This window comes from Cololabis saira, chromosome 7, assembly GCF_033807715.1.
Source record: "Cololabis saira isolate AMF1-May2022 chromosome 7, fColSai1.1, whole genome shotgun sequence".
Lineage (NCBI taxonomy): Eukaryota > Metazoa > Chordata > Actinopteri > Beloniformes > Belonidae > Cololabis > Cololabis saira.
In genome coordinates, this window is record NC_084593.1 from 31,662,416 (window position 1) to 31,687,887 (window position 25,472).

Genomic DNA, 25,472 nt, shown 5'->3' on the forward strand with positions numbered 1-25,472 from the left:
TGTTTAGTTATTGGTCTTTTTTTGTCATAAAAAACTTAAAATAATCTGTTCACGGTGATGTTTTCCAAATAAGAACATGTAATTGTCGTTTATAAAGTCAGATGTAATAGACTGCATAGATTTGAAAAAAAAAAAAAAAAAAAGTAGCTGCCATGACATCAGCCTCTGGTTTGTGGAGAAACTTTGAGATCTGCATTTAGCCATCACCACCTTGGTGGTTTTGGAGTCAGAAGTAACCATGATGGGACAAGATGGCACTAATTTGATGTCTCACCCCTGCACTGGCCCAGCGAGCCGTGTTTTTGACTCTCAGTACTGTACGTTTACACCATAGTCTGTTTTAGAAGAACTGGAGAAACTGGCATCACTCAGGAGTTTATTTTTAAAGTCTATTTTTCCTTGTTCTGCACACTGCCAATTTGTAAATGGAAAACATTTCAACCCAGAGCAACTCAGGATGGTCTCTTAGTACAGTTACCAGCACAGGAAAACCTGAATGACTATGCACTGTTTGGTCTTCATCCACAGCTCAGAGGTCAATACGGGATTAAGCGCTAAGGAGCAAAAGTTAAGACAGCTGGTCATTGGCTATGCCGCCAACCAATCAAATGTCCATGTCCCTAATGACATATGTCACAAATGTGTCCCTTTTTCCTGATATGGTACAGAAAAAATACCCCCCTCTACAGTTATCATGGACATGAAACCCAGCCATGGAAACTGAACCAGGATCAGTGGAGGGTTATGGAAGATTGACTTGCTATTGAAACCAGCCCCTAGTGGTCAGTGAATGAACTGCTGGCTTCCTCACTTTTGCATTGGCTTCAACCTGGAAGTGGGACTGTAGCCGCTTGCTTTAAAGGATTTGCAGGTTTATCAAACCAAAAAGAGTTATGGCTCAATGACACCATTTAATTAGATTTTTTTTCTCTTGTCTTAGTATACATGCACATGAGGGGAAGAGACTTATCAACCAAAGTGTTTCCACTCTGCCACAGTAGGTGGCGATGGTGCCCACTTTCACCTTGTTGGCACTGGTTTTTCCAGTTGACCTGTTATGTCATGCACCCAAACCACAGATACATGTTAAGTTTAGCTGGTGGCAGCAAATTGGAGCAAGGTTATATGAGACAGACTGACATCACAGTACACTTTGTACATTGTTAGTGTTTTTTTTCCTGTATCTGGAGGTCTTCTTCCAGTTCTTCCCATTGAAAACCGGGACAGTAACCATGGAGCATGCACGGAGCGTGTAGGCCAGCTTGACTTTAAACTACATTAACTTGTTGTGTTAGTGCAAATTATAGAAGTTTGGTTTTGATTGCCTTTGGTTCGACTAAGATGCTTACATAGATTTTAAAAATGTGATTTCCCTCAGATTAATGCAAAAACTGTGTTTACTTTTTCTCCCTTTCATGAGAAAGGGCACTAAATGACTCACTCAAATTATTTACTTTTTCTTTTAGAGTCGATTTTTTTGAGTGAATTATGGTCTTTTTTCTTTAAACAAGACAACACTTTAATTAGATATTTGCTTCACAGTGGCTGTGTCCCTGTATTTCTGCACATTTGGAAAGATACATCCCAGATTCATGCTGGCTGTCCTGTTAACTGAGATGCTCTCTCCTTTTCTCTGGTCATAACAATTTCAAATAATTAACGGTTGGATAATTATTATATATTATATATAAGAATCTGTTGACTAACTTACCTGAACATACACAGTGAGAAAGAATCAGATTTTTAGTTAATCTAATGCAACAAAACTGTCTAGAAAATGTTCTACTGGCTGACAACATTTACTTGCTTTGGTCAAATACTTCAAAGGCCCTATCTGTTACAGTCAGGTGGTCCCTCAACAATACTGTTATTGCTCAAATGTTTTGCAGGAGAATAAGTGGATGAAGCAGTTTCTGGAAGAGGAGCAAAAGTCTCGGAAAGAGCTGGAGAGACTAGTCCGTAAACTGTCCAAGCAGAAGAATGACTGTGCTTGGGAGGACAGCAGCCACTGAACAGATCCACTCAGTCACCCTCATCCTTTTGTGGCGCTGCTTGTGAGCAGTGGTGCACGTTGGCCCTACTGTGCATTTGTTTATCTACGTTGCGTCTTCACATTTCACCTTCACATCGCAGAGACAGACTCCCTCTCTGTCGATGACATTTGGAGCTTCTGCAAGTCCCGGAGCTCGATTGAAAAATGATCCGTTTTCCTGTTCCAGCCGAAGCTACCTGAGACTACAACCACGCTTCCTCCTTATGCAAGCTCAGCTAAACCTAGATGTTTCAAACATACTTGCCCCATGGCATGAGGCACTGTGAACTCTACCCATCAAATGGAACCATTTTGGACAAGTCAAGCTCACCATGGTTATAATTTTGCTTCAGTTTGAAAATGACTGAAAAAGGAGTGCGAAGCCATTGAATCTAACAGACTTTCTTATGCATGCACCTCATTTCAAAGAGGACTGATTAACTTTTTTCAAATCACAACTTTGCTATTGTCATATTTTGAATTGTTATAGGGATCCCATGCAAGGAAAGTGGACCTATTGCGCTTTCTTGAATATGCAGGATTTTTCCATTTCTTTTTCCCACCATTATTATGTATCCACATCACATGTGTCCAGGCGGTTATTGACATTCAAGCAATCAGACAGATGAGCTCATCAGCAAACCGCATGAATGTATAATGTTTCTACAGTACGAGTTCTGCATCAGAAATGTAATCAATATATTCAGATATACTGTAGACTCCAAAGTCATCAGGGATGCATAATAGAATAGGAAAAACTAAAATCTATAATTATTTGAGTATTCTTGTAATAATAAATGGTACAAAGAGTATGGTTAATCTTCTTCCTTAAATATAATCAAGAATCCTTTTAACATGTTGAATATACAGTATAGTATTGCTTTATTCTGGATTTTTTTTTTCTTTTTTTTTTTTTTTAAAGCAACCTATATTTATTTTTTAACCCAAGCTTTTAAGTGCGTCAGCCTCAGCTTTGACACCTTTTAGATTTACCTGGCATTTCATTTTTCAAACAAAAGTGTCTGTGTGTATATGTATATACACACAGACATACATAGATATGTGTGTGTTATATATATATATATATATATATATATATATATATATATATATATATATATACACACGGTATATAAATATGTACTTACACATATATACACACACGTCCCTGTTTTGGTGGGAAATGTATTAAAAATGTGTTGATGTGGACATAGCCATAGATTTTTTATTTTTTTTTTCCAATCACAAAAGAGGAAAAATAACTTAAGTAATGAATCTGCCTTGAGAAGTCAGAGGTTTCATGTTGAGTGATCGTCGGTAACAGACACTGACTAAGGAAATAAGCAAAGAGAGATTTCCTACGCTCGTGTTGAATAGTGTTCAATTGTTTAAGTGCCTCCCGAAGAAGTCAATAAACTGAAAAACGGGACATATGCATAAGTTGGATGCAAAGTTTCAACAATAATTTGTTGTAATAATTTAGTTTTAAATGACGAAAGTGAAATGGGTATATAAATAATTATTTATATATTTCAAGTCTAGTGACAAATAGGGCTTCGCATGTTATTTAAGATGTTGCTTCTTTCCGAGGACCCACAGTGGTACATTTCCTCCTGAGGTTAAATGAGTTCACTGTCGACACTGTTATCTGGTCTTGCTGCGCTGCACGGTAGCCGTGAATGTCATTGAAATGCAATAAGTGACTGCTCTACTGGCTGACCTCTGGGGAAGCTCAAGTAGTAGTTGGTCTGATTTGAAGAACTTGCAATAACAATGAATTAATTAACCCAATTTTCTATTTTTTTTTTCTTTTTTGACCAAAAAGAGCCAGATGTCCAGCCACAGCAGTCCCTGCATTCATTTGCCTTTTATTCAGTCACAACTGTTATTGTTCCAAAAAAAAAAAAAAAAAAGGCTGACCAAGTCATTTTTTTTTTTTTTTTAACTCATACATTTCCCTAAATGTAATAATGGTCCCTGTGTTTGCATGTCGCGCTCTTTTTGCGTGCACCTCAGTGCAGGAATTTCCGAGTCCTGCATGGGGTACAGAGCACCGCTGGTTCAGCTGCAGAAGTGTCACATTCATGGTGAAAGGTGCATCTGCAAGGTTAATGCTTGCTTTGGTGCTCATCTTCAACTGTTCGTCCTCTCTGATCGCCCAGTCAGCACGCAGACTCTCCTCAGCATCACCGCTCCTTCACACAAAGTTGGAATCTCATCACACATTAGCACAGAGTTGAATATTATGGCTGTTTTTCTGTAAAATCTGTTTTCGTCAAGCATCTTACACTGTAATTTGAAAGACCCAAAAGCTTCACTAAGCACTTACTGATTTAAAAAAAAAAAAGGTAAACTTCATGTGAAATTATATCCCCATACCACTGTGTGTTGTTGTTTTTGAAAGATCATTCTATGCAATTGTTGCTGTTGTTGCAAGTATTGTTATGTTTTTTTTGTTTCTTTTTGTTTTTCAAGATACCCTGTACTTGGTATGATCATTCTTTTATTAAAAGTTTAATATAATAAGATGATTTCGGTTATGACCCGAGTTTCAATCAGGTGAGATGGAAAAAGGAATGTTCCCTCATTCATGCTGGAAATCCACATGTTCAGGCTTTTCCGCGCTGTATTCGAAGTACGCGGTGCGGGACTTTGTAGGTTGTTCAGGTTTGCTGCCAAGAAACCATTTAAAGGGTGGAAGGAATGACTAGAATAGATAACATCCTGTAAGCGTGCACTGCCTCTGCATCTACACAGATTCACACTTTCCATGCTGTTGTACCCCAGTATGAGTGTCAGAGGTGCAAACGTACACTTCACTCTCTTCGCTCTGCTTTTTTTTCCCCTTTTTTTTCTCTTTATGGTTTGGGAGGAGAAAGTCTACCATTACTCATAAAGTACAGTATTTAAACCATAAGTTAGGAGCAAAGACTTGTCAGGAACAGGAAAGCAAAAAACAGGGTGTTGCACAAGCATTTAGCAGGATTTGGATTTTAAGTAAATCGACATAAATCCAGAACACTTTGCATTTAACACTAAACAGTAATATTGGTTTTGAAAATTTTTTGGCCAAGTTTTAAATGGCACATGAAAGCTGTGTCCAAGATGCCATCAATCACAATGGATGTTCTTCAAGATGATAACAAGTATCAGTTCAACCTGCTTCACCGCTGACAGATTAACAGTCATTTTCACAAGTTGCATATCCAGATGACTCATCCGCCTGTGGTTAAATGGAAACTGAAAATCAAAGGTGGAAGAATCAAAAGTAGCCCTTCTCAAGTGGTAAACTGTACATTTTGAGTGGGTCCCCATTTGTCTGGCTTTGTGAAATGTGTGCTGAATACAAAGCAGGTTTGCACTTCGCAGTAGATGATAAAAGTTAGATTTTCTGAACAAACGTTTGGGGGGGACGGGACATTTGGGAAAAATTAAGATTTAAAATGTAAGACATTAAGGTTTCTCTAGCTGATTTTGTTGTGATACTAATGAGACTTTTGGATTTTCATCTTAATCACAAAGAAAGTGCTTTTTTTCAACCCTCATTTCATTAACACCAATCCAAGTGTTCTTTCAAAATTAAATGATCCTTGCTGGTTGAGTGTATTCATAAATGCTGCAGTGTTATAATCCAACACCAACACTAAAAACCATCAGTCAGGTGGTGTTTGAGTCCCAGTGTTGTAGTTTGTGTCTACGTACTCTACGTAACCTTTGGAACCGGGCAGATGCAAGACAATAAAGGGGAGAATATGGCATTTTTGATTAAATATATATATATATATATCTTAAAAGTCAGTAATACAATCCACTTCACATTAATAAATATCAAACATTCAAAAAAAAATCTATGATTTAATAAATTATAGTTTTAGTTGGTTTGTGTCTCTCAAATCCACAGAAAAGACTTTTGTGTTCTCTGTAGATATAAATCCAGGTCCATTCACTTCAGTAGTTTCCTGTCCTCCGCTTAGGTCCATGCACGTGCTCACGCAGGAGTCCTACAGTTTATACATCCCAAAGGTTGTTGCACCTTCGGCGTAGTCTATAAGCGAGAGGTCTTGCACGTAGACGCTGAGCTGGTTTCCTGCCTCCAGCATGATCACCTCCCCCCGTGTGGCCGTGCACATGTGAGGGTTGGACTCAGAGCTGAAGCTGCTGAGGCTGCAGTAGGCCTTCATCACAACCTTCTCCCTGGCGCTCTCGCTCTTCCTCAGCTGGACCCAGCTGACTAGTGGGACCTTGGCGTCGCCTTTGGAGAAGGTCACGCTGGAGTAGACATAGTAGCTGCCCGGCTCCAGGATGGTCACCCAGCTGTTGTGGAAAGTGTTGATGTTCGTAAAAACCGAGTGGCTCCTGTTCCACTCTAGATTGCCCGCTGGAAGGACAGAAGAAAAGGTCTAAGCAAACATTTCTGAAGAGTATACTTCATTTTTGAAAATTTAATTTTTCTTAATTTCTTAGATTTTCTTTTTACGTTTTCTGCTTGTAGCGTTCTTAGCTATCATGTGAGCCAAGGGTCTGTCGGATGTTTCCTGTTCTGGCATTTGGGGACGACCAGCTGGAAGAGAGAACATAAATCATTGACATGAATGAAATGATGACTTTTTCCTCCTGTTTTACTCAATGTATGAATCAAATAAGGGAAATAAACGAACCTATTCTGGCAGCAGTGGCACCGCTTCTCTAGAACGATGAATGATGAAAAGAAAGTAGAACATCAAAAATACAGTATATAAAATATACATTTACACAAAATGATTTACATATGGACATAATTTATCATATGCACATCAGTCACAATAATGCTAATCTGGAAGAATAGACTGAGACTGATATTAAAAGTATTTTTTGCTTAAGAGCATTTCTTTGCTTTTATCAATAAGTGTACTTTAAAGTGCAAAACATCAAAAGAGGAAGTAGACTGATATCTAATATATTAATTCATATGTGATTCACAATATCTTATATTTATAGAGTAAAAATAAAATGATCTAATAATGAAAACATAGCCCACTATAATTTTTCTTCAGTATATTTTTTATGCCTAATTTCAAGTGCAATATTATTTTTTTTTTAAATTATAATTTATTTTAAGCATTAACTTTAAACCGCAAGTTCAAAAATCACTCTATGTGCATTTGAATTACTTACAGGAAAAGCCGGTTTTTCGTTGTAGTAATACAAAAAGATGAATCCTCCAACAGAAAGCAGAAAGTGCAGCATCACCGCACCCAGCAAGAAGCGAATGAGGGGCTTGCTGTGGCCCCGCGATGGAAGTGTGGCCGGGATGAGGATCGGCTGGGACCTGCCGGCGCGCGGAGGCACCGGTGGCGGGGCCATGCTCGTCTGGTACGTGTTGATCATGGTGCAGAGGAGTAGTGAAAGCTAGAAGAGCCTGATGCTCATCACTTCCCATGAGCTTGTGAGCAAGTGCTCTCTCAAGCAACTGAGTTTATCTCCTCCTTACTTCCTGGAAGCTCTGAGCACTATATGATCTGTGACCTTTGGTGACTGCACTTCCTTGCCAGCAGGTAGGTGTTGCAAAGTGTGATATAGTGTGTGACTTTCTGCTAGTTACTAAAACCAACACCCCACATGTTGTTTATAGAATGCTATGACATGAAACCTGATGGTTATATTTATAGAAGGAAACAGAGCGTACCAATAATGCAATATTTTGAGGGCTCATTGCTTTTTTTTATGTCCAGCTTTGATGCTGTCATCATTTCTACATGAACTCAACCTGTGCATATGAAACCTAGTAAATTCATGAGTCCAATAGTTCAGTAAACGCAAAAGAAAAGGTGACCGACCAAAGAACCATCGCTGAGCAGTGAAATAATGGCCTAACAACTGAACATGAAGACAAGAGGATATCGTGATCAAATTCCAGGTAGGTCTCTTGAAGGTTTGCAGAATTCAGTGGATTTCAGTTGAAAGGGGTAAAGTCCATGATCCTTCGATGAGTCTATCCATCTTTGATTGTTGCCACAGAAGTTTTGAAATGAGCTGTTTGTGCTAGTAGATTGGTCTGCATTTGTTTTTATAAACCCACAGGCTGTAGTGAAACATTTTTCATGTGGCATTGCTGCACTGCTTACATGAGAGAGTTTTGTGGGCTCCAGTTGCTGCGGCGATGGCCCGAGGTCCGCTCTCCCCTAGCTTGTTCCTAGTTCTCCTTAAATCAACAATTATCTTCTTTGCCTCACTCTGATATAAGATATAAGAAACTGTTCTCCCAGCATACCATAAAGCGGTCCGCCAGTTTTCTGTGCTCAGACTCCTGCCGCTAACGCAACATAACTGCACAGTCATCTGAGTATGTACGGAGTGAAGAGAAGCGGTGAGATTATGGTCTGCTGTGGCACTCTTGTGCTGCTGGCCATCTGCTCTGCTCTGTCAATTAGTCCATTTTCCAGGTAATTGTTGAAGCTTCAACCTGTGTCTTAGAGTATTTTACATATCAACTGATTCAATTGTATTAAACACATTGGAGAAATCAAAGGAGATGATCCTTTCAATACTTTTTCAGCCCAGAAAGTAGGTGTACGGTGGCATCCTCAGCTCCAAACCCATGATGATAAGAAACTGTTGGTGGTCCTTACCTAAGATGACAAATAACAGTCTCCCCAAGATATTAATGACGTGTGGTGATAAGGAATGCGCTCGATAGTTGCTAAGGGCAGACTGATGAGATTTCTTTGATACTTCAACAATGTACGATGCCTTTCACAGCACTGGAACCTAAAGTTCAAGTGGTTCCTGCCGCCTTCTTCTACATAACATAGCAGACAATTTGATCAAAAGCAAAGGGGAAAACATGCAAACTCCACACACAAACTCTGCCAGATTCAAAACCAAAACTTTCTTGCTGTGCTGAGGCAGCAGTGCTAACCGCGATGCCACCGTATCCTGCTGCACCACCACTTCTTGTTTAGCCTCCCCAGCTAGCTCTTCACCCAGTGGGGTTTCAGGTCTTTCTGATGTGTGAGGAGATGACGAGGGGGCTGTATTAAGATCCAAGATTGAGGTGCAAGAGGGGACTGTAGTGGAGGGAAATGGAAGCTGTGGGTCTCCAATGAAGTCCGACAGTTTTTATGTATGAAAACGAATGTATGTGAATATTTACGTCTACAGACACATACCCGTTTAGATAACAATTGTTGATCATGGTGATTTGAAGTGTTTTTATTGTCTTTTATGGCTTTTATCTTGTAAATTACTTTATGTTGCATAAGTACTATGAAAAGTGCTGAAAGAATATTGCACACCCAAGTCCCATCTTTCATGCAGACATCTTTTACAGCAGCTTCCTCTAGTGGTTGAAAATATTCTTAAGTGTGGATACACGGTATCATCATTGCACATCTATAAATCCTGAGAAAACTAAACCTCAATAACACATCATCTGTTCATATTCTGCTTTTCCATCTTAACTCAGCAGCCAACAGTCAATGTTTTACAAGAGGCATGTCACGTTGATGTCATTCCTGAACCATTATCTCTTGAGTGGTTATTTCTGTTCTCCTTCAACTACGTTACACTGCTTTAATAATAATACCTTTATTTATAGAGCACTTTTCCAAAACAAGTCACAAAGTGCTTTACATGCAATTAAAAACAGGAAACAAACAATTGGTAGAATATTAAGACACAATTGAGAGATAAAAACAGACAAATAACACAATCAGTTAAACGCAAGTCTAAAATAGTGAGTTTTTAAAAGTGACTTAAAAGAAGACAGTGTGTTAGCTACCCTGATCTCCTCCGGCAGGTCATTCCATAAGCGAGGGGCTAAAACAGAAAAGGCCCGGTCACCCTTGGTCTTTAAGTTGGACCAAGGAATGGCCAGGAATGACCCACCAGAGGATCTCAGGGTGCGTTAATAGTACTTTATTCTCTGGAACTCGTAACTGATGAAGGAAATTGGGATGGCTTTCAGTTCTGGGCAAATCATGATGGAACTCGTTTTGCTTTTAAAAAAAATAATTTTAATGCATCTGGATGAACATGTTCAACGATACATGAGGAGTGCATTAAATACATTCGTGTTTTAAATGATTCATTCCAAACATTTGTTTGTATGTGTATGCAGCCTTGTTTGAAACTAAATGTTTCGGCAAAGCTTTTAAGACATTTTTCAGTCCACTCCTGCAACAGCTCCCACTTTTGGATGTAATAATAATGCAGGAGTAAATTCAAGTGTTCACAGACTTTCAAGCTTTGGTAGCAACAGAAGGATGATGAGCTTGGACGCAGAGGTGGAAGGTATTTACATTCAAGCTTTAAACAGTAGACAGAAATATTCTTCTCTGAAAGCAAGGGCAGGGGTTTGAGTGGATAAAAAGCAAATAATTCTCATTCAGCTGCACTTTGTGCAAACCAGAAAGAAAAACAAAGTTTGAACTTTCTCAGGAATTTGGAAGAAAAGCCTGAAGTTTTCATGGAGTGTAGTGAACAAACAGAACGTGTCGGTCATTGTGAAGGCTGCAGGTGGCGGGGCTTCTGCTGCTGCTGAGGACTTGAGGTTTAGAAGAGTTGAGCGAGGTCCGTCTCCGAACGTGGACTGTATCTGACAGCGGGGTTCTTGGAGTCGGGTGTTCCTCAGATGGAACAAAGTGGGGATCCCTGCTGCACTTCACAAAAGCCACAAAGCATCTGTAAAACTGAACAGGCACAACACAAAGAATAGTCAGTGCCGGTGAGACGGTATGCAAGGATTGTCCTCTGTGGATGACCGCTGTCAGAACTCTGCCCTCAGCTCTCACCTGGTTGTTGAAGAACACGTAGATAACCGGGTTGACAACGGTGCTGAACTTGGCCAGAATGGAAGGCACCACGCTACCCATGGGACTGACCAGTCCAGATGGGCCGAAGGTGGCCATCAGCGCCACGATGCCATAAGGCATCCAGCACAGCATGTAGCAGGACACCATGAACAACACCATGACCAGGATGCGCTGCTCTCTGCGCTGAGCTGCCAGCAGATTGACCTTACCCACCTGGAGACATGAAAGAGGAGACAGGTAGCAGGTAGAGACTCTCTGAAGATGGAGAAAAGGATTTTTCCCAGTTTTCTGTTAATTACTTATTACTACTTAGGCTAATACTAATTATTTGACGTATTAGAAGTTGGAAGAGTGCAGAAAACACACATTAGGAAGAATTTTCTTTTTCACATTTTATTCTAGATGTTGTATCATAACTCTTTGACGTATATATTTTTTCTCCTTTAGGCTCATGCAACATTTCTAATAATGTAATGTGCTGCAGATCTGAAATATAAAAATTAAGGTATGTTGAGACAACATATGAAATATCTTTGATTCTGACCATCTGCGATTAAATTAAAGTAAAAATAAATGTAATAAATATGGATTTCTTTATTTTTTTCTATTTTTCCATATTGTCTCCTTCTTTTCCTGTTTTGGGATTGTGTTAGTATATAGCTGCTAAGACGTACTGTATGTTACCTGCATTAACTAAAATTTTCTGTATACTGTAAAATGTAACTTTTTTAATGTTTAATGTTAATAAAATAAACTAATCTGAACTTGCCATCCATCAAAAGAATAATCAATAGGCTGATAAGACTGATAGAGCATCCCTTTAATTAAAAGAAATAAACAAAAATGTATTGGCCATTGGAAAACCAAAGGTGATGTCATGTGAATGACACGTTGTGTTGTGACTTGTTTTAATCTTGTAATTCTCAGAAAGACTAAGAATTGGCAACATTAAAATAACCACAAATAAATTGCTGATAAAATATTTTAAAGATTAAAGTAAAATCAGTATGGCTATACTACATGCTCTACTCTGGTTCATTTGGCTTCTCCTGATGGGATTTGCCAAAGTTAGCTGTGACATATAACAAAGGAACTGATGCATCCCTTCTGGTCTGTGGTGACAGTCTCCTTCTCCGTATTGATTGTTGTGGTCTCCTGTGTTGTAATTACCCACTGTGATGCTCATCATCAGGCTTCATAAATAAATGAGCATCTCTGCCATATGATTGAAGCCTTTCACAGGAGACCCACTGCCCTTTCTGTTATATTACTTCACACCTTTGACACACTCGAGTTCATCTCTCCTTGGGGGACTGTGTCATAACACATTGTGTCATAACACACTGCTCTCTCTTGATGATCCTCGCTCTTGTAAAATCTACTGGCGAGCAGCAGACATTTCTGAGTGACTGCACTTCAGCTCCAATAAGCTTCAAGCAATGAACAATCATCATCCCATCTTTCCTTTGCAGAGGGACATACTGGAGTCACTCTGACTACAGTTAGCAGTAATGAAAAACTTTACAAAAGGCTTTTCAGGCCAGGTGTTTTTGGTTACCTTGAAACTTATTGGTAGTATATTTCGACATTTGGATAATTCCTTTAAGTTTCTTAAGTCATTTAATGATATTCTGCACTGTATGAGAAATACGTGAATCCCCTCAAATCTTTATTTGGCAGACATTGTTTTTTATTTAACATTACAGAAATTGTCTTGTATTTGTTGACAAAGTAGAGATTATCTGAATAACATTCTCTTCTCAGTGACTAAGAATTTCATGGATGTTGCCAGATGTACCAGATACCATTCAAACTGCCTGTTGATATCTATGGAGGACCAAAATTGATTTACATTAATTGACATAATTAAAAATAAAAGCAGAAATATGTATATTTTGTTTTTCCTTTTCTTGAAGACATGTAAATATTTTGTTTTTCCTTTTCCCTGTACATGCATTCCTTGTTTTTACTTTCTGTGGTCTCCTCTTTTTACTTTACGCTATGCATCCGTCTCTGAGTTTTTAAATTTGTACCTGTTTTTAACTTGTTTTAATCTTGTAAGCACTCTGAGATTCTTTGAATGAAAAGTGCTCTATAAATAAAATCTATTATTATTATTATTATTATTATTATTATTATTATTATTATTTCTGCCTCATTATGCAAATGAGGAGGGCGGCCCTTCTTGGTCCAGCTCTTCTACTATTAGTCAATAACAGGAAGAAGCAGGATCCTTTCCATAGATATCATGTCATGCTGAGTGCCAGGCTGTGTTTAATTGTTTGTTTATTATGTTATTGTGTTAAACATTTTATTTGCATGCATGTTTTTGTTGCTTTGTTTAGTTATTGTTGTTTGAAACGTAACTGTTTCTGTGTTTTGAGTTTGGCATGCAATAAGCTTTTTTTTTGAGTTGATTAGACACAGCTGAACACTATCAAGGCAGGAACCGGATCCTGACTGACAGCTGCAGTGGCCAATGAACCACTGCAGGCGGCCCCCCCCAGACCAATGGTGGACCAGGGGAGGGTTCGCTTCCCCCTAGATATTTGAGACAAACATTCAAGCTGTGGGGATGGACTGAGAATGGACTGAGAATGGACTGAGGCCCACGGGGGCCTAGGTGGTTGGGGAGCCCCCGGCGGACTCGGACTGGGGATCCCTGTTGGCGTGGGCCGGACTGCCGATGCTTCCAGAGGGGGTGCTAGAGGACAGTGAGCCCGGAACGGAATGACTGTGACTGTTCATTTTTTAACCTTTTAAGGATTGGCCATTTTAAGAAACATTTCTCCCATTTTAAGTGACATTTTCCCCACCCTTGATTTTATAACAGTCTTTACGCAATAAATGTTTGTTGCTGCACCCCTGTTTTGTTTGTGGGTTACTAAGCGCTGCTCACCCTCGAAGAACGGAACTAAAGTATTTCCTTGGGGACTTTGGTTCTTGTAGTACCAAACCTTTAAGAACCACCCCTTTGACAATCACCTTTTAAAGTGATGTTTTAGGTTTTTTTTTTACCATTTTCTTTTACTTCCTTAACAGCCTTAGACTGCCTACATGGCAGCATTTGGATGTGTTTCTGGCCTTTAATGGGAAAATGAATATATGTTAGCAACTTAAATTAAATGAACACAAAGACATTGGCCCAACTCTTTTTGATTTGTGACTTTAAATTAATGAATCACAATGAGAAAAATATGGTTGTTATTGCATTATCATTGTATCATCTTTTCCACTCAAATATACAAAATTGGAGAATAAAATGAAATCATGATGAAACCAGCATGATTAAGCTGTAATTGTTCCCAGCCTACAGTGAGTCATGAAGGATATAAAATTGTACTGCAGCGAAAAAAAACACTGTACTTTATACACCAAACTTTTTTTTTTTTTTTTTTTTTTTTGTGCATGTACCATATTCATGTACTGACAGCACTGTAATGTTCAACTATTTAACTATTTATTACTATTTATCATGTTTTACAGCAGATACAACATAGCACTACAGCACTTTAGTTCACAAACCATCCATTCCCCCTGCACAGGTTTTATCGTCATTTTTATGCATATGCCATGTTATGTGTGTTATATTGTTGACTTTTTGTGATTATTAATGTTGTTATTATGACTTTCGCTGATTACATCTGGCAGGGGACTACCGATGTAAATCAGCCTATGGCTGCAATCTGGGTGCATCTACATTTTATTTTATTTTATTAAAAGAAAATGTTGCCTGATGTACACTGTCCCTATCAAAATAAATAAATTGAAATTGAAATTGAAACTTTGCCATGTTAAAACCGTACAAATGTGTTTAATTTTTCTAATGTGCCATAAAAGTGTTGTTAATTCAAGAATTCTATGTGACGGTAAATCTTGTATGTGAGTGTTAGAAGAGGCAGCTTTTTGATAGCAAGGTGAATGCAGCCGTCTGTCTCTTCTGGAGAGGGGGGAAGTCTAAGCCTGACGTACATGGATCCTGTTGACGTGGGTATCATCGCTCCTTTATGTTACTGCTGAGGCACCAGCGGGGGTTTCACCAGCGGGGGGTTCACCAGAACTCGTTGGTTCTAAGAAAAGCCCACATTAAGACTCTTGTGTGTTGCAGAGCTGAGTCTTGATTCGCCAATATAGTAAATAAAGTCCACAAAATCCCTTCTTCTGCTCTGAGTCCTTTGGGTTCACCTAGTTTAAAAAAGATGCTTATGTAACAGCTGGTATCCAATGGCAACCAATTGCTTCCAAGATCTATAAATACCTTGTTAGGTGATTGAGTCATGGGAGAAGTGGAAGCAAAGACTGTGGAGAAACAACTGGAAGCTCTTAATTACCAATTATATGTATGACTGGCAGGTTTATATAAGCTCCACAGTGACGAGCATGAGTCATTCAACGGAGCACAGCCACACTCCCTTGAAAACACTGCTCCCTTTCCCTCTCAGCAAATTGATTCTCAGATTGTAAACACAGGCCGCTGCCTTCAGGGATGTTAGTGCTTGATGAGCCTTGAGATCACCTTCAAAACACAGGGACAATGGACACAAGGACAATGGCAAGAAACAATGAGCAACTCACTGATGACTAAGAAAGGGGAAGATGGATTTCAATAAACCCAACTCTGTAAAGAAGCTCTGTGACCTTCAGAGTGGAAATGGTTTGAAACAGTATGCAAAACATGCAAACTGGAACACAATGAGCACAAGTACTGTCACTTTGATTCTAAGCTGCAGTCTGTTTTCCGAGGGCTTACTTGTATTATTATCTAGCGGTGTTCCTCTTCTCTTATACATGAATGAGGCATAATTACATATTTATGGAGAGGAATAACTATTGGGTATTATTCTGTCAAATGTTAGAGTCAAAAACACAAAGAAGACTGGCTTGCAAAAGTTTAAGCACCCCAAGGCACAGATAAACCAGCATTTTATATGCGGGACCCATAAGGGTTAAACAGCTTCAAATACAGTTTGGGTCCCATGTGGGCTTGTCCGCAGTTTCCATGGTGACCCTGCCCGTATTCACCCACATGAGTAATCTTAAATATATTTTCCGGACTGCCTTTTGTTTTTACTGCCATTGCCAGAAAAGATCAAGTGATGTGAATTTCAAAAGCTTTAATTAAAACTAAATGTTAATGATACTTTCAAGCCTGCTGATAGTTCCTGCTGGGCTCCTATAAGCTTAGTTTAATAGATGTCCACAAGATCTAAAAAAGAAAGCTATAAAAAAATTGGGAAACCTTTTCAGGTAGCCTTTTCTCTATCTGGAACTTGAATCAAGCGATATCAATCAACATTAACAGCTAAGGTTAGAAGACTACACTTTTTTTTTTGTGTCCTTTTTTTAAACAGACACACCAAAGTCCTGTTTTATACCGAAACACATTGAAGATGATATCGGGGACTCTGTAGGGTCAGGGAACATTACAATCTGGTTTTACGTCATTTTGATTTTCTTTGTTCCTTCTCATCTTGTCCTCTCTGTTTAATTTGCTAATTCTTTTTGGCGGACAAGAAATGTTTAATTACCTGACATGTTTCGGCAATTCCTTTCGCCTTCATGTCCGACAAAACGAATTAGCAAATTAAATTGTAAATCCATGGACAAAATGAACTTTATTAAATCATTGTCCTCTCTGTTTTTCCCAGATCCATCTACTCATCTGTGTCCCTCCTTCCATGTTGCTCAACTCATTTTCCTGCATCCGCATCCCTCTACAGCTCTATTATCCCTGACAGCATTTAAGCTCTTGCTCTTTTGGTGCTCTTCTTCCAGGTTATTGCTCCTCATCTTGCAGCTTTAACTCTGTTTGTTTCACTGCCTTTGTGGTTTTTCCCAGTGTCTGTCTCTGAGAACCGGTGGATTTATTCTTGATTATATCTGTGCTGAACCTCGACCTTGTTGACCGTCTCTGAATCTGCTATGGATATATTTTCACCCTACTTTGACTTATTGAAAAAGTTGTGCCGAGGTTCTTGTTTTTATTGCTCCGGTGGACAAACTTGTCTTTATAATACATTCTGTATTGATTTTGTAACTTTGCTGTGACTACTTTTGTACCTTTTTCCTTCAGTTAATGTCTACAGTGTTGCTACTGTTCTGCTCTGCTGCCACGGCTGTGCAAATGAAGACCCACCAGAAAACAATTTCCAAATGAACCACAAGAAAGATTTCAAATTAGCATCCAGTAGAGCCTAATGCAGTTTGGAAACAAGTTTCAAAGATTGATAAAGTTCAAATGAACCACAGAATTACAACCCTTTTGGGGGAAGAGCTGGTTAAAATGATCTGCAAAAAGTGTTACTATTTCTGTGATACTTGATAAAAGAGAGGATGCTAGAGAATAACAGCGGCCTATAGCATTTCTCTGAGGCATTCTTAATCTTCAAAATTGAAACAAAAGTTTCATAAGATATTCAATTTTGTTATAGATATATTAACCGAGAGGTTCAAAATGATGTATGCCAATGTATCTTGTTAGTTAGTTGTTGGGAAAATTAAACTCACCCCCCTGATGGCAACCAGGATCCGTCCATAACAGTAGACCATGAGTAGAAGGGGCAAGAGCAGACAGAAGATGAAGAGACACAACACATATGAGACACTGATGGGAGAGCGGAGATGCCACTGGACGGAGCAACTGGTACCGGGGCCCTCCAGCCCATAACTGCTCCAACCCAGGAAGGGTGGCAACGTCCAGAAGAGCGAGTAGAGCCAGGAACCGCCGACGCACAGCCAGGCCTTCCTGAAGTCCGAGATGTCGACCTGGGAGTGATGCAGCACGGTGACGTAGCGCTCATAGGAAAGAACAGACAGCGACACCAGGGAGACGATCCCTGATGGAGAAACAGAGGAGAAAATGAAAGAGTGTAATCAGACACCACGTCTGCTTTAATCCTTGTGAGGATGCTTCCCATTTTACTATGAAGTGACTCCGGTCACATAAACTGCTGATCATTTTGATTAAATTAAGTACAGAATAGTAGAGAAAATACCTGTAGCCTTCATATAAGTATTAAGGTAATTTGTATAAAATTAATTTATTGGAAAAAATGCATTACATTGTCAAAGCAATTCTTTTTTTTTGTTATACAATGGGCATCAGAAAAGCAGCGGTACAATGGGCATCAAAAAAAATAAAACGTGAAGAAAAAACAGCATCAAAAAATAAATTGAACATAAAAAGATACCCCCTTTGAAAAAAAATAAAATAATGCGTTGGCACGCATTAATAAATCCTGGCCACGAGATAATCAATGCGTTGCCACGAGATAATTAATGCGTGGCCACGAGATATTAACTCGTGGCCACGAGTTATTAATGCGTGGCCATGATTATTTTATTTTTTTCAAATGTCACCTGAGGGGCTCCGTACCCCCTTGAGCCTAAATAGGAATATTGGAATAATAGTATAGACTATGGATCAATAGATAAAAAGACACATTATGGTGTTAAAAAAAGCAACAAAATCCTATTCAAAAGAACAGTAAAGAATTATGACATTAAAAATTGAACAAGGTGTAGGAATATTTAAAACAGGATGTATAAAAGGAGTGGTAGTGCGATTTTTGTGGAAGAAGTTAAAAGAAAACAGTCTTCAGTTCAGTTTGGGAAAGAAATTACTGGAGAAAATCAAAATTGTGAAGGAGGTTGCAGCATAATGGTTAAAATACTGTAGTGTTACCAAAAGCATTTAACAGAATTGTTTTCATCTCACAAAAGGCTTTTCTTAGTTTACTGCCAGGATGATAGAAGTGGGATTATTTAAACACGCAACTCTTTTTTCTCATCAATTCAAACATTGTTTTAAACAGACAGAAGACTTTTTTAAATATGATTTCCTCTCGGATTTCATTCTACAGCCTCTTGTTGAATGATCATTTAAATTATCACTCATTTATTCTGCATGTATTATTCTGTGTGTAAAGTCATTACAGCCTAATGGATACTGAGGGTGAGTGCAGATGTGTCCTGTACATTAATGACTTTTCCTCCAGTGTGTGTTAAACTATAATTTGTCAAAATAGAGAATAGATGTTATAAAAAGCTAACACACTGTGAACAAGCTTTAATACTGTAGTTTTGCTTCACATTAATATACTTGTTGAGAGCAAGAAGGTGTTAGTCTTTACTCCAAGTTGTGAAAGTCCACATCCACAGGGCTTTCCAATTAGTGCTTTCACACATTTCCTTTAATGTCATCTGCCTGCCAGCAGAGATAGTGCATGTTATGAATTAAGTGTGGCACGTCAATAGGATGGTGAGGTTACACAAGATTTTCTTTTGTACAACTGACAGCAAACACATTTTCAAGGAATCTCTAAACTTAGTATAGCGGAACTGTGATTAAAGCTTTTACTACCCTCCAAAGACCTTCTGCCTTTGTCTGTGTGTGTGTGTGCGTGCGTGCGTGCGTGCGTGTGTGCGTGCGTGCGTGCGTGCGTGTGTTGTGGTGTATCTAGGGCTGTTTTTTAGCTGGAAAAAGAAACAAAGAAGAGGAAGCCAGAGCACCAGACCTTAACTAAATACATGTAGTGACATACTCTAAGACCCTCACCTTGTCACAAGATGAGCAATGAGCAATATGAGTCACTGCCATTGAGTTTCTATGGCACATCACGCTGGCTAATGCAAAAGTTTAGATCCCACTGGTCAAATTGAATATTTCATATCGGATTTTAAATGAAAAGGTTACTGAAGGCTCTGGAGCCAACACACATTAGAATGTTAAGTGGGATATGTGCTGTGAAGGATGGCACTTTACACTGCAGATCTCAAAGATGATAAATTATAGCTATATAGTTTTTAGGTTCTTTCTGTTTTCTATTCAAGAGCACCATCTCGCTCTTCCAGGCGGATCACAGGTGACACACGTTTAGTCACACGGTATGTTAATTAAGCTACAAACTTTTAGTTAGGCTCAAGGCAGGCCACTTTAAGGAGGACTCACTCTGCTCATTGCATCAAAAATTCCCAGACATATCCTTTTTTCTATCCATGCCATGTTTGCAACTCACATGGCTGCCCCATGATGCAAAACCTGAATCTCCATTCACAGGTCTTCTGTTCAATAAACACCTGTGCTTTTATATGAAAAATATACCAATGTTATTTATAATATACATTTATAATACTGTATATGAAATATCTTACCGTTTCATCAGGATAAAAATTATAAGCAAAAATGACATTTTGTAAAAAACAGTTTTTTGCTAGATTACACTATTATGCTGATGTTCAATCCACCTTCTATCACATCTATCACTACTTTTTAAGGAGATTGTGCTGGTTTCACATTATAGATACATTAGGATTTGGATTGAGGATGCTCTCATTTTTCTGTTGCATGTTGAACAATTGCCTGAAAAACTTAAATTGAAATTGAGCCTTTTATTCAAGTGTTGTCTTCCTTTTGAAGCCAAAAAGAGACTTGTCTCTGTTACTTACGTGTCTGTATTGGAATATGGTAATGTTAAGTGCATTACATATGCATGCATCCTCACAATGTCTGCACTCACTGCATACAGTCTACCATGAAAGCTTTGAGGTTCATCTCTAAACTCAGACCTGTTACTCATCACTGTACTTTGTACGGTCAGGTTGGAGAGTCTGCTTTGTCCTCGCGTAGACTTACACACTGGTATGTACTTATTTACAAAGCTATTCTGGGTATTCTTTCAACTACATGTAGACTTAAGCTAGGAAAAGGTGCTGGAAGTTATGGTCCCAGTGCTTATTTGTTTTAGCTGTACCCAAAGTCTGAACTGAGACGGGGAAAAGAAATTCAGGTGTGCTTCTCCCTAAACTTGGAATCAGCTCTATAATTCACTTGAACCTGAAGGAACTGGTCTCATTACATGATTTTAAACATGATTTAAATATTCTATATGCAACCGCATCTGGCAGTCGATGTTATGACTGATCACCGTCAGTCATGAATGACCTTTGAAACCTTTAATGGTCTAAAATAAATGGCAATTTTAGAACTTTAAATAGGCCATCTTGGACATTGTTGTTGTTTCTGGGGTGCTTATGTACATATTTTATATCTATATTAGTGTTCTTAAATGTGTTTGTAACTCTTGTGTTCTTAACCGCTGCCAATTTTGGCCAGGACAGTCTTGGAGAGGAGATTTCAAATCTCAAGAATTTCTTTCAGTAAAGGTTAATAAATAATAAACATTTTTGGGTTTGGACTAAAATGACAGTGGCGTGTAGGGGTTGTTTTACATACATTTGATTCTGACGTTAGTGATAAGGTCACACCTAAGGTTTGCTTGTAGTTGCCCTACCATTTAGATCCTGTTTTGTGCATCACCACTACTCAGTGGAAGGTTGCCCCCACGTTTCCTGTGTCAGTCAAGCCTTCTTGCAGTTGCTTAAAGACATTTGCTTTGCTTTTTCTTTGTTATACCTGAATATTTTTCTACTCTTCAGGTTATCCACTATCAGTCATATTTCCCTTTAATAACATTAACTGCGACTTTGGACAATAGAAATTAAAAGCATGTGGATGTATGAGCACCAGAGCCTCAATTTCTAGATCCTAAGACACTTGCTTTGAAGAGAACCTACTTTTTGAGTATTTGAAAAGTCATATAATCGTAGGTGGAGCTGTCATAGACAGTTTCAGAGAGCAATTCTTGACTTGCCTTAGATATTCTTTTGTCTCCTTTAAAACTTAAGAACAATGAATGAAATTCTGAGCTAATAATGAAGGTTTTGCAGATAGAAGGTGATTCACATTTTAATTTCCTCCTAATTTTCCAGCTTACCATTTACAGTTGGAAAATGACAAAGATTTTATGATTTTGTCCTTTTAATACAATACAATGAATTTGAAATAATACAATTTAAATAAGAGTTAACGTATAGACCTTCAGCTTTCATTTGAAACATTTCACAAAAATACGGCATTTGCCATCACAGCTATTCTAATAAGGTACTTCCATTTCTAAAACATTTGGACATTTGACTGAGGCGAAATTAAATGTCCAGGTCGGGTCCACATTCCCTCATTACTACAAGATAAATGAAGTGGACAAAAGCTCTGGAGCTAATGTCAGATACTGAGATGGCATGTGGCAGCTGACTGACTGGAGCTATGGACGTGAAGACCTAGGAGTTTGCTACATGGAAAAAAACGAAAATAAAATCAAAAAGACGCCTTCACAAATATATATAGTGAGGGTTTAAAAGAAGGTGAAAACCTGATCACATTCAAGAACATCAGCCAGATAAAACTTTGCTAGAAAACATCTAGAAAAACCTCTCATGTTCTGGATTAAGATTCTTCGATGAAACCAAGTTAAACCCACATCAGAATGATGGGAAGAGAAACATATGGGAGAGGGAAGACACGGCTCATGAGCTATACTGTATCATATAAACACAGAAGCTGTGTTATGGAATGGACACAAGGTTGTTGATAGATACGGCTCACTGGTGTTTAATGGTGAGATTGCTTCCAGAATTAACAAGATGAATTCTGATGTGTGGCTGTACTCTCTGCTCACATTCAGCCTGGAAGTCTGCACTTCTGCAGATGCCCAATGACCGTAAACATACTGTGAATGAAACTAAAGACTTTTTAAAGGTTAAGAAATTGTAGCTTCTGTAATTGCCAAATCAGTCATCTGTTCTTAACTCAGCATGGTATATTTTTCAGTTACTGAAGACCAAACTGAAGACTGAAAAGCCAACAAACAAGCAGCGAGGCTGCTAAAGAGGCTGTTAAAAGTGTCTCCACACAGTTGACTCAGGCTTTGATGATGTCCATGGGCTCCACACTTCCGGCTGTCACTGACAGCAGAGGTTCTTCTTTAATAACTATCTTTACAGTATTGACAATTGTCATTTTGCCCAAATTTTTGGGTCCCAGAACATTGAGGTGCTTTGCCTGAAATGATTTTAACTCCTAAATATTAAATACCATATTTTTGTGAAAACTCTTAAATTGAAGCTGAAGGTTTACACTTAATCACATCTTTAATCTATTATTTCAAATCTTCTGTGTTGGTGTGTAAAAGCATCATCATCATCATCATCATCATCATCATCATCATCCTCATCATCATCATCATCATCATCATCATCTTTAAAAAAAAAAAAAAAATCATCATCATCATCATCATCATCATCATCATCATCATAATGATAAGAAAACTTCTGGACATTACTGTAAAAGAGTACATTAACTCAAAACTGAATGAGAGTATTGAGTTAACAGGATATATCCATGTGAATACTGTCTCACATTATTTCAGTGGGAAAGTGTGGGATACACGAAGAAAAGTAACACATATGTGAAAATATCAATTTTTGTTGGGGAGAAAGAAATATTAAGTATTTTTATTTTATTTATTTATTTTTTAATTTGATTTATTTATTTTGTTTTTCTGGTGTACATTGTGTATCTCCCAATTAAGTGAGTGTGATATTGTATATTGATGATTTTATGTTTTCTGGTGTCACAAAAATAAAACTCATTCATTCATTCATTCATTCATTCATTCATTCATTCATTCATTCATTCATTCATTCATTCATTCATTCATTCATTCAGTGAAATGTTAGAAATGCCCCCCAGTGCAGGGAAAGTGCAATTCATTTACTCATTTGGTTGTTTTTTAAGATAAATACTAGTGTCTCAAAAAAAGTGCAATGTATTGATGCATGTATCTTTTATCCGGATAAGGTGGACATTATTCAAGATGCGATTGGACTTTATGAACTTCTTGTGCTGCAAATGAAACAGAAAGTAACCAAAAGTTGCAGAAAAACTCACCGAACAGGGAGTTGGCAAAGCCGTACCACTTGCAGCCGTGCTCCCCGATGAGCCAGCGACCGTGCAGACTCGCCGCGAAGCTGAACGGCGTCCCGAACACGCACACGAGGATGTCGCTCAGGCTGATGTTCAACAGGATGAGGTTGATGGGCGTCCACAGGGAGCGGAACTTGACGAAGACGAGCAGCGTGAGAAAGTTGCTGAGGATCCCCGCCACTAGGATGAAGCCCAGGCAGACCGCCACGGCCGTGTGGCCGGTCCTGCTCAGCCCGTCGGGGCTGTGGGGGCCGGCGGAGCCCCGCAGGGCGGCGGCGGAGCCGGGGCTGGGGCCGGAGAGGGAACTGGAGAGGGAACCGGAGAGGGAACTGTCCACAGTGCTGGAATTATTGCAGCCGCGTAAGTAGACCACCATAGCAGTGGGGGGAGAAAAAAAAACTAAAGAAAAAGGAAATAAAATAGAGCTGAAGAGGAGCTGAAGACACAAAGTCTTGTACAAGCCCGCGATATAACTCAGTTATTGGAGTGTGAAGAGAATTGAGTGTGCCCAGTGCACTTCTTTATACCTGCACCCCTGTAATGCAACCCCCCACCCCCTCACTCTTCCACACACAAACACTTCCTTACTCGTAGTACACCTGTTACACTGGAAAAAATATATCTAAGCGCATGTAAATATAACATATTTAAATCTGTGATATTAACAATTAAAAATGAAGTTTGTTGCTTTACATGAATACATCTAGTTTTGAACGTAATCTGCATTTGTTCAAAAAACAAGACATTGTGCATTTTCTACTTAACAAGCAGTGTTTATGTAATCCCAGGCAATCTTTTCATTTACACACAAACAACAAGCAATGATCTTGTTGTATTTACTTTTCCTTTAACAATTTTAATCTATTGGGCAGATTGACCAATGTTTGGATGAAACATGATTTATTTGTTTAAGTAGAACACCACGGTAAAAAATATCTTGCTGGATCTGCTTTAAAAAAATGAAGGCAACTTTTTCGCATGAGATTTTTTTGTAGATACAGAAAGACTATTCTTTGTATAAACTACTTAATTTTTAGTATGTACAAAATTCATTTGCAAGTAAAGTCAACTTAATTTTTGCAAGTTAATTTTGATACATAAAGTAAACTTAACACAATTAAGTTGACTGTACTTGCAAAATGTATTATTTACATACAAAAAATTAAGTAGTTTATACAAAGACTAGTATTTATTGATCTACATAATAATCTCATGCAAAATGTTGACTTATTTATTTTAAGTAGATCAAGCACAATATTTGTATCATTGTCCTTTTGATTACAGTCCCCTACATTAAAGTAGTTGCCACCCAATTTGAAGTTCTTTTCCAACAGCTAAAAAATGAATTTCAAGAAACTTTGCAAAACTTTTGAATTTTTATTTTATTTCATTTGTTACATCCTATTACATCCGGCTTTCGAATTTTCTCATTTGAAGGTGGCATTTGGGGGGCATTACTCCTGCCCGACCCATCTCCAGGAATACGTTTTTTTGGATTTTTAGCTAAGATGTGTTTTCTATTCATATGTGCATTCCATGCTAGACGGCTCCTTATTACCTCCCTATTTGTCTGCCTATGTTCAAAGGCAGACAAAAGACTTTCACCTCTAAGGAACTTACAATACGTGTAAGTCTTTTGTATGTTCTTCTCTCCACACAATAATACAATCTTTTTTTACAATATATTTTAAGGCAGTTCAGTTTTTCATCCTATTCAGATGAGTTTAAGTAGCTCGTGGACTTTGTGCCATACCCCCCTTTGACAACAGGGAGGGTTCTGTGAGCCTTTATGTGGTATCTAGAACCAGCAGGAAGCAACCATGTA

General features: G+C 38.5%; 3 protein-coding genes across 5 annotated transcripts in view; 1 reads left to right on the forward strand and 2 right to left on the reverse strand.

Annotated features, from left to right (window-relative positions):
• Positions 1–3,919, forward strand: part of arhgef6 (Rac/Cdc42 guanine nucleotide exchange factor (GEF) 6) — a 31,233-nt gene extending 27,314 nt beyond the window's left edge. For all 3 annotated transcript variants that reach the window (XM_061725610.1, XM_061725611.1, XM_061725612.1), the window contains one exon: positions 1,890–3,919. In XM_061725610.1, the coding sequence (XP_061581594.1) occupies positions 1,890–2,012 (123 nt within the window). In that variant the 3' untranslated portion in view covers positions 2,013–3,919. The remainder of the gene's footprint in view (positions 1–1,889) is intronic.
• Positions 3,920–5,623: 1,704 nt separating this feature from the next.
• cd40lg (CD40 ligand) lies at positions 5,624–7,453 on the reverse strand. The gene is made up of 4 exons (XM_061726347.1): positions 7,187–7,453; positions 6,691–6,718; positions 6,510–6,593; positions 5,624–6,410 (listed from the first exon to the last, which is right to left on the reverse strand). The coding sequence occupies exons 1-4, from the start codon at positions 7,397–7,399 to the stop codon at positions 6,034–6,036; spliced, it is 702 nt and encodes a 233-aa protein (XP_061582331.1). The 5' UTR covers positions 7,400–7,453; the 3' UTR covers positions 5,624–6,033.
• Positions 7,454–10,476: 3,023 nt separating this feature from the next.
• On the reverse strand, positions 10,477–24,023 carry tmtops3a (teleost multiple tissue opsin 3a). Its single transcript, XM_061725614.1, has 4 exons — positions 23,612–24,023; positions 17,332–17,660; positions 10,804–11,037; positions 10,477–10,701 (listed from the first exon to the last, which is right to left on the reverse strand). The coding sequence occupies exons 1-4, from the start codon at positions 24,021–24,023 to the stop codon at positions 10,477–10,479; spliced, it is 1,200 nt and encodes a 399-aa protein (XP_061581598.1).
• Between the last annotated feature and the right edge of the window lie 1,449 nt (positions 24,024–25,472).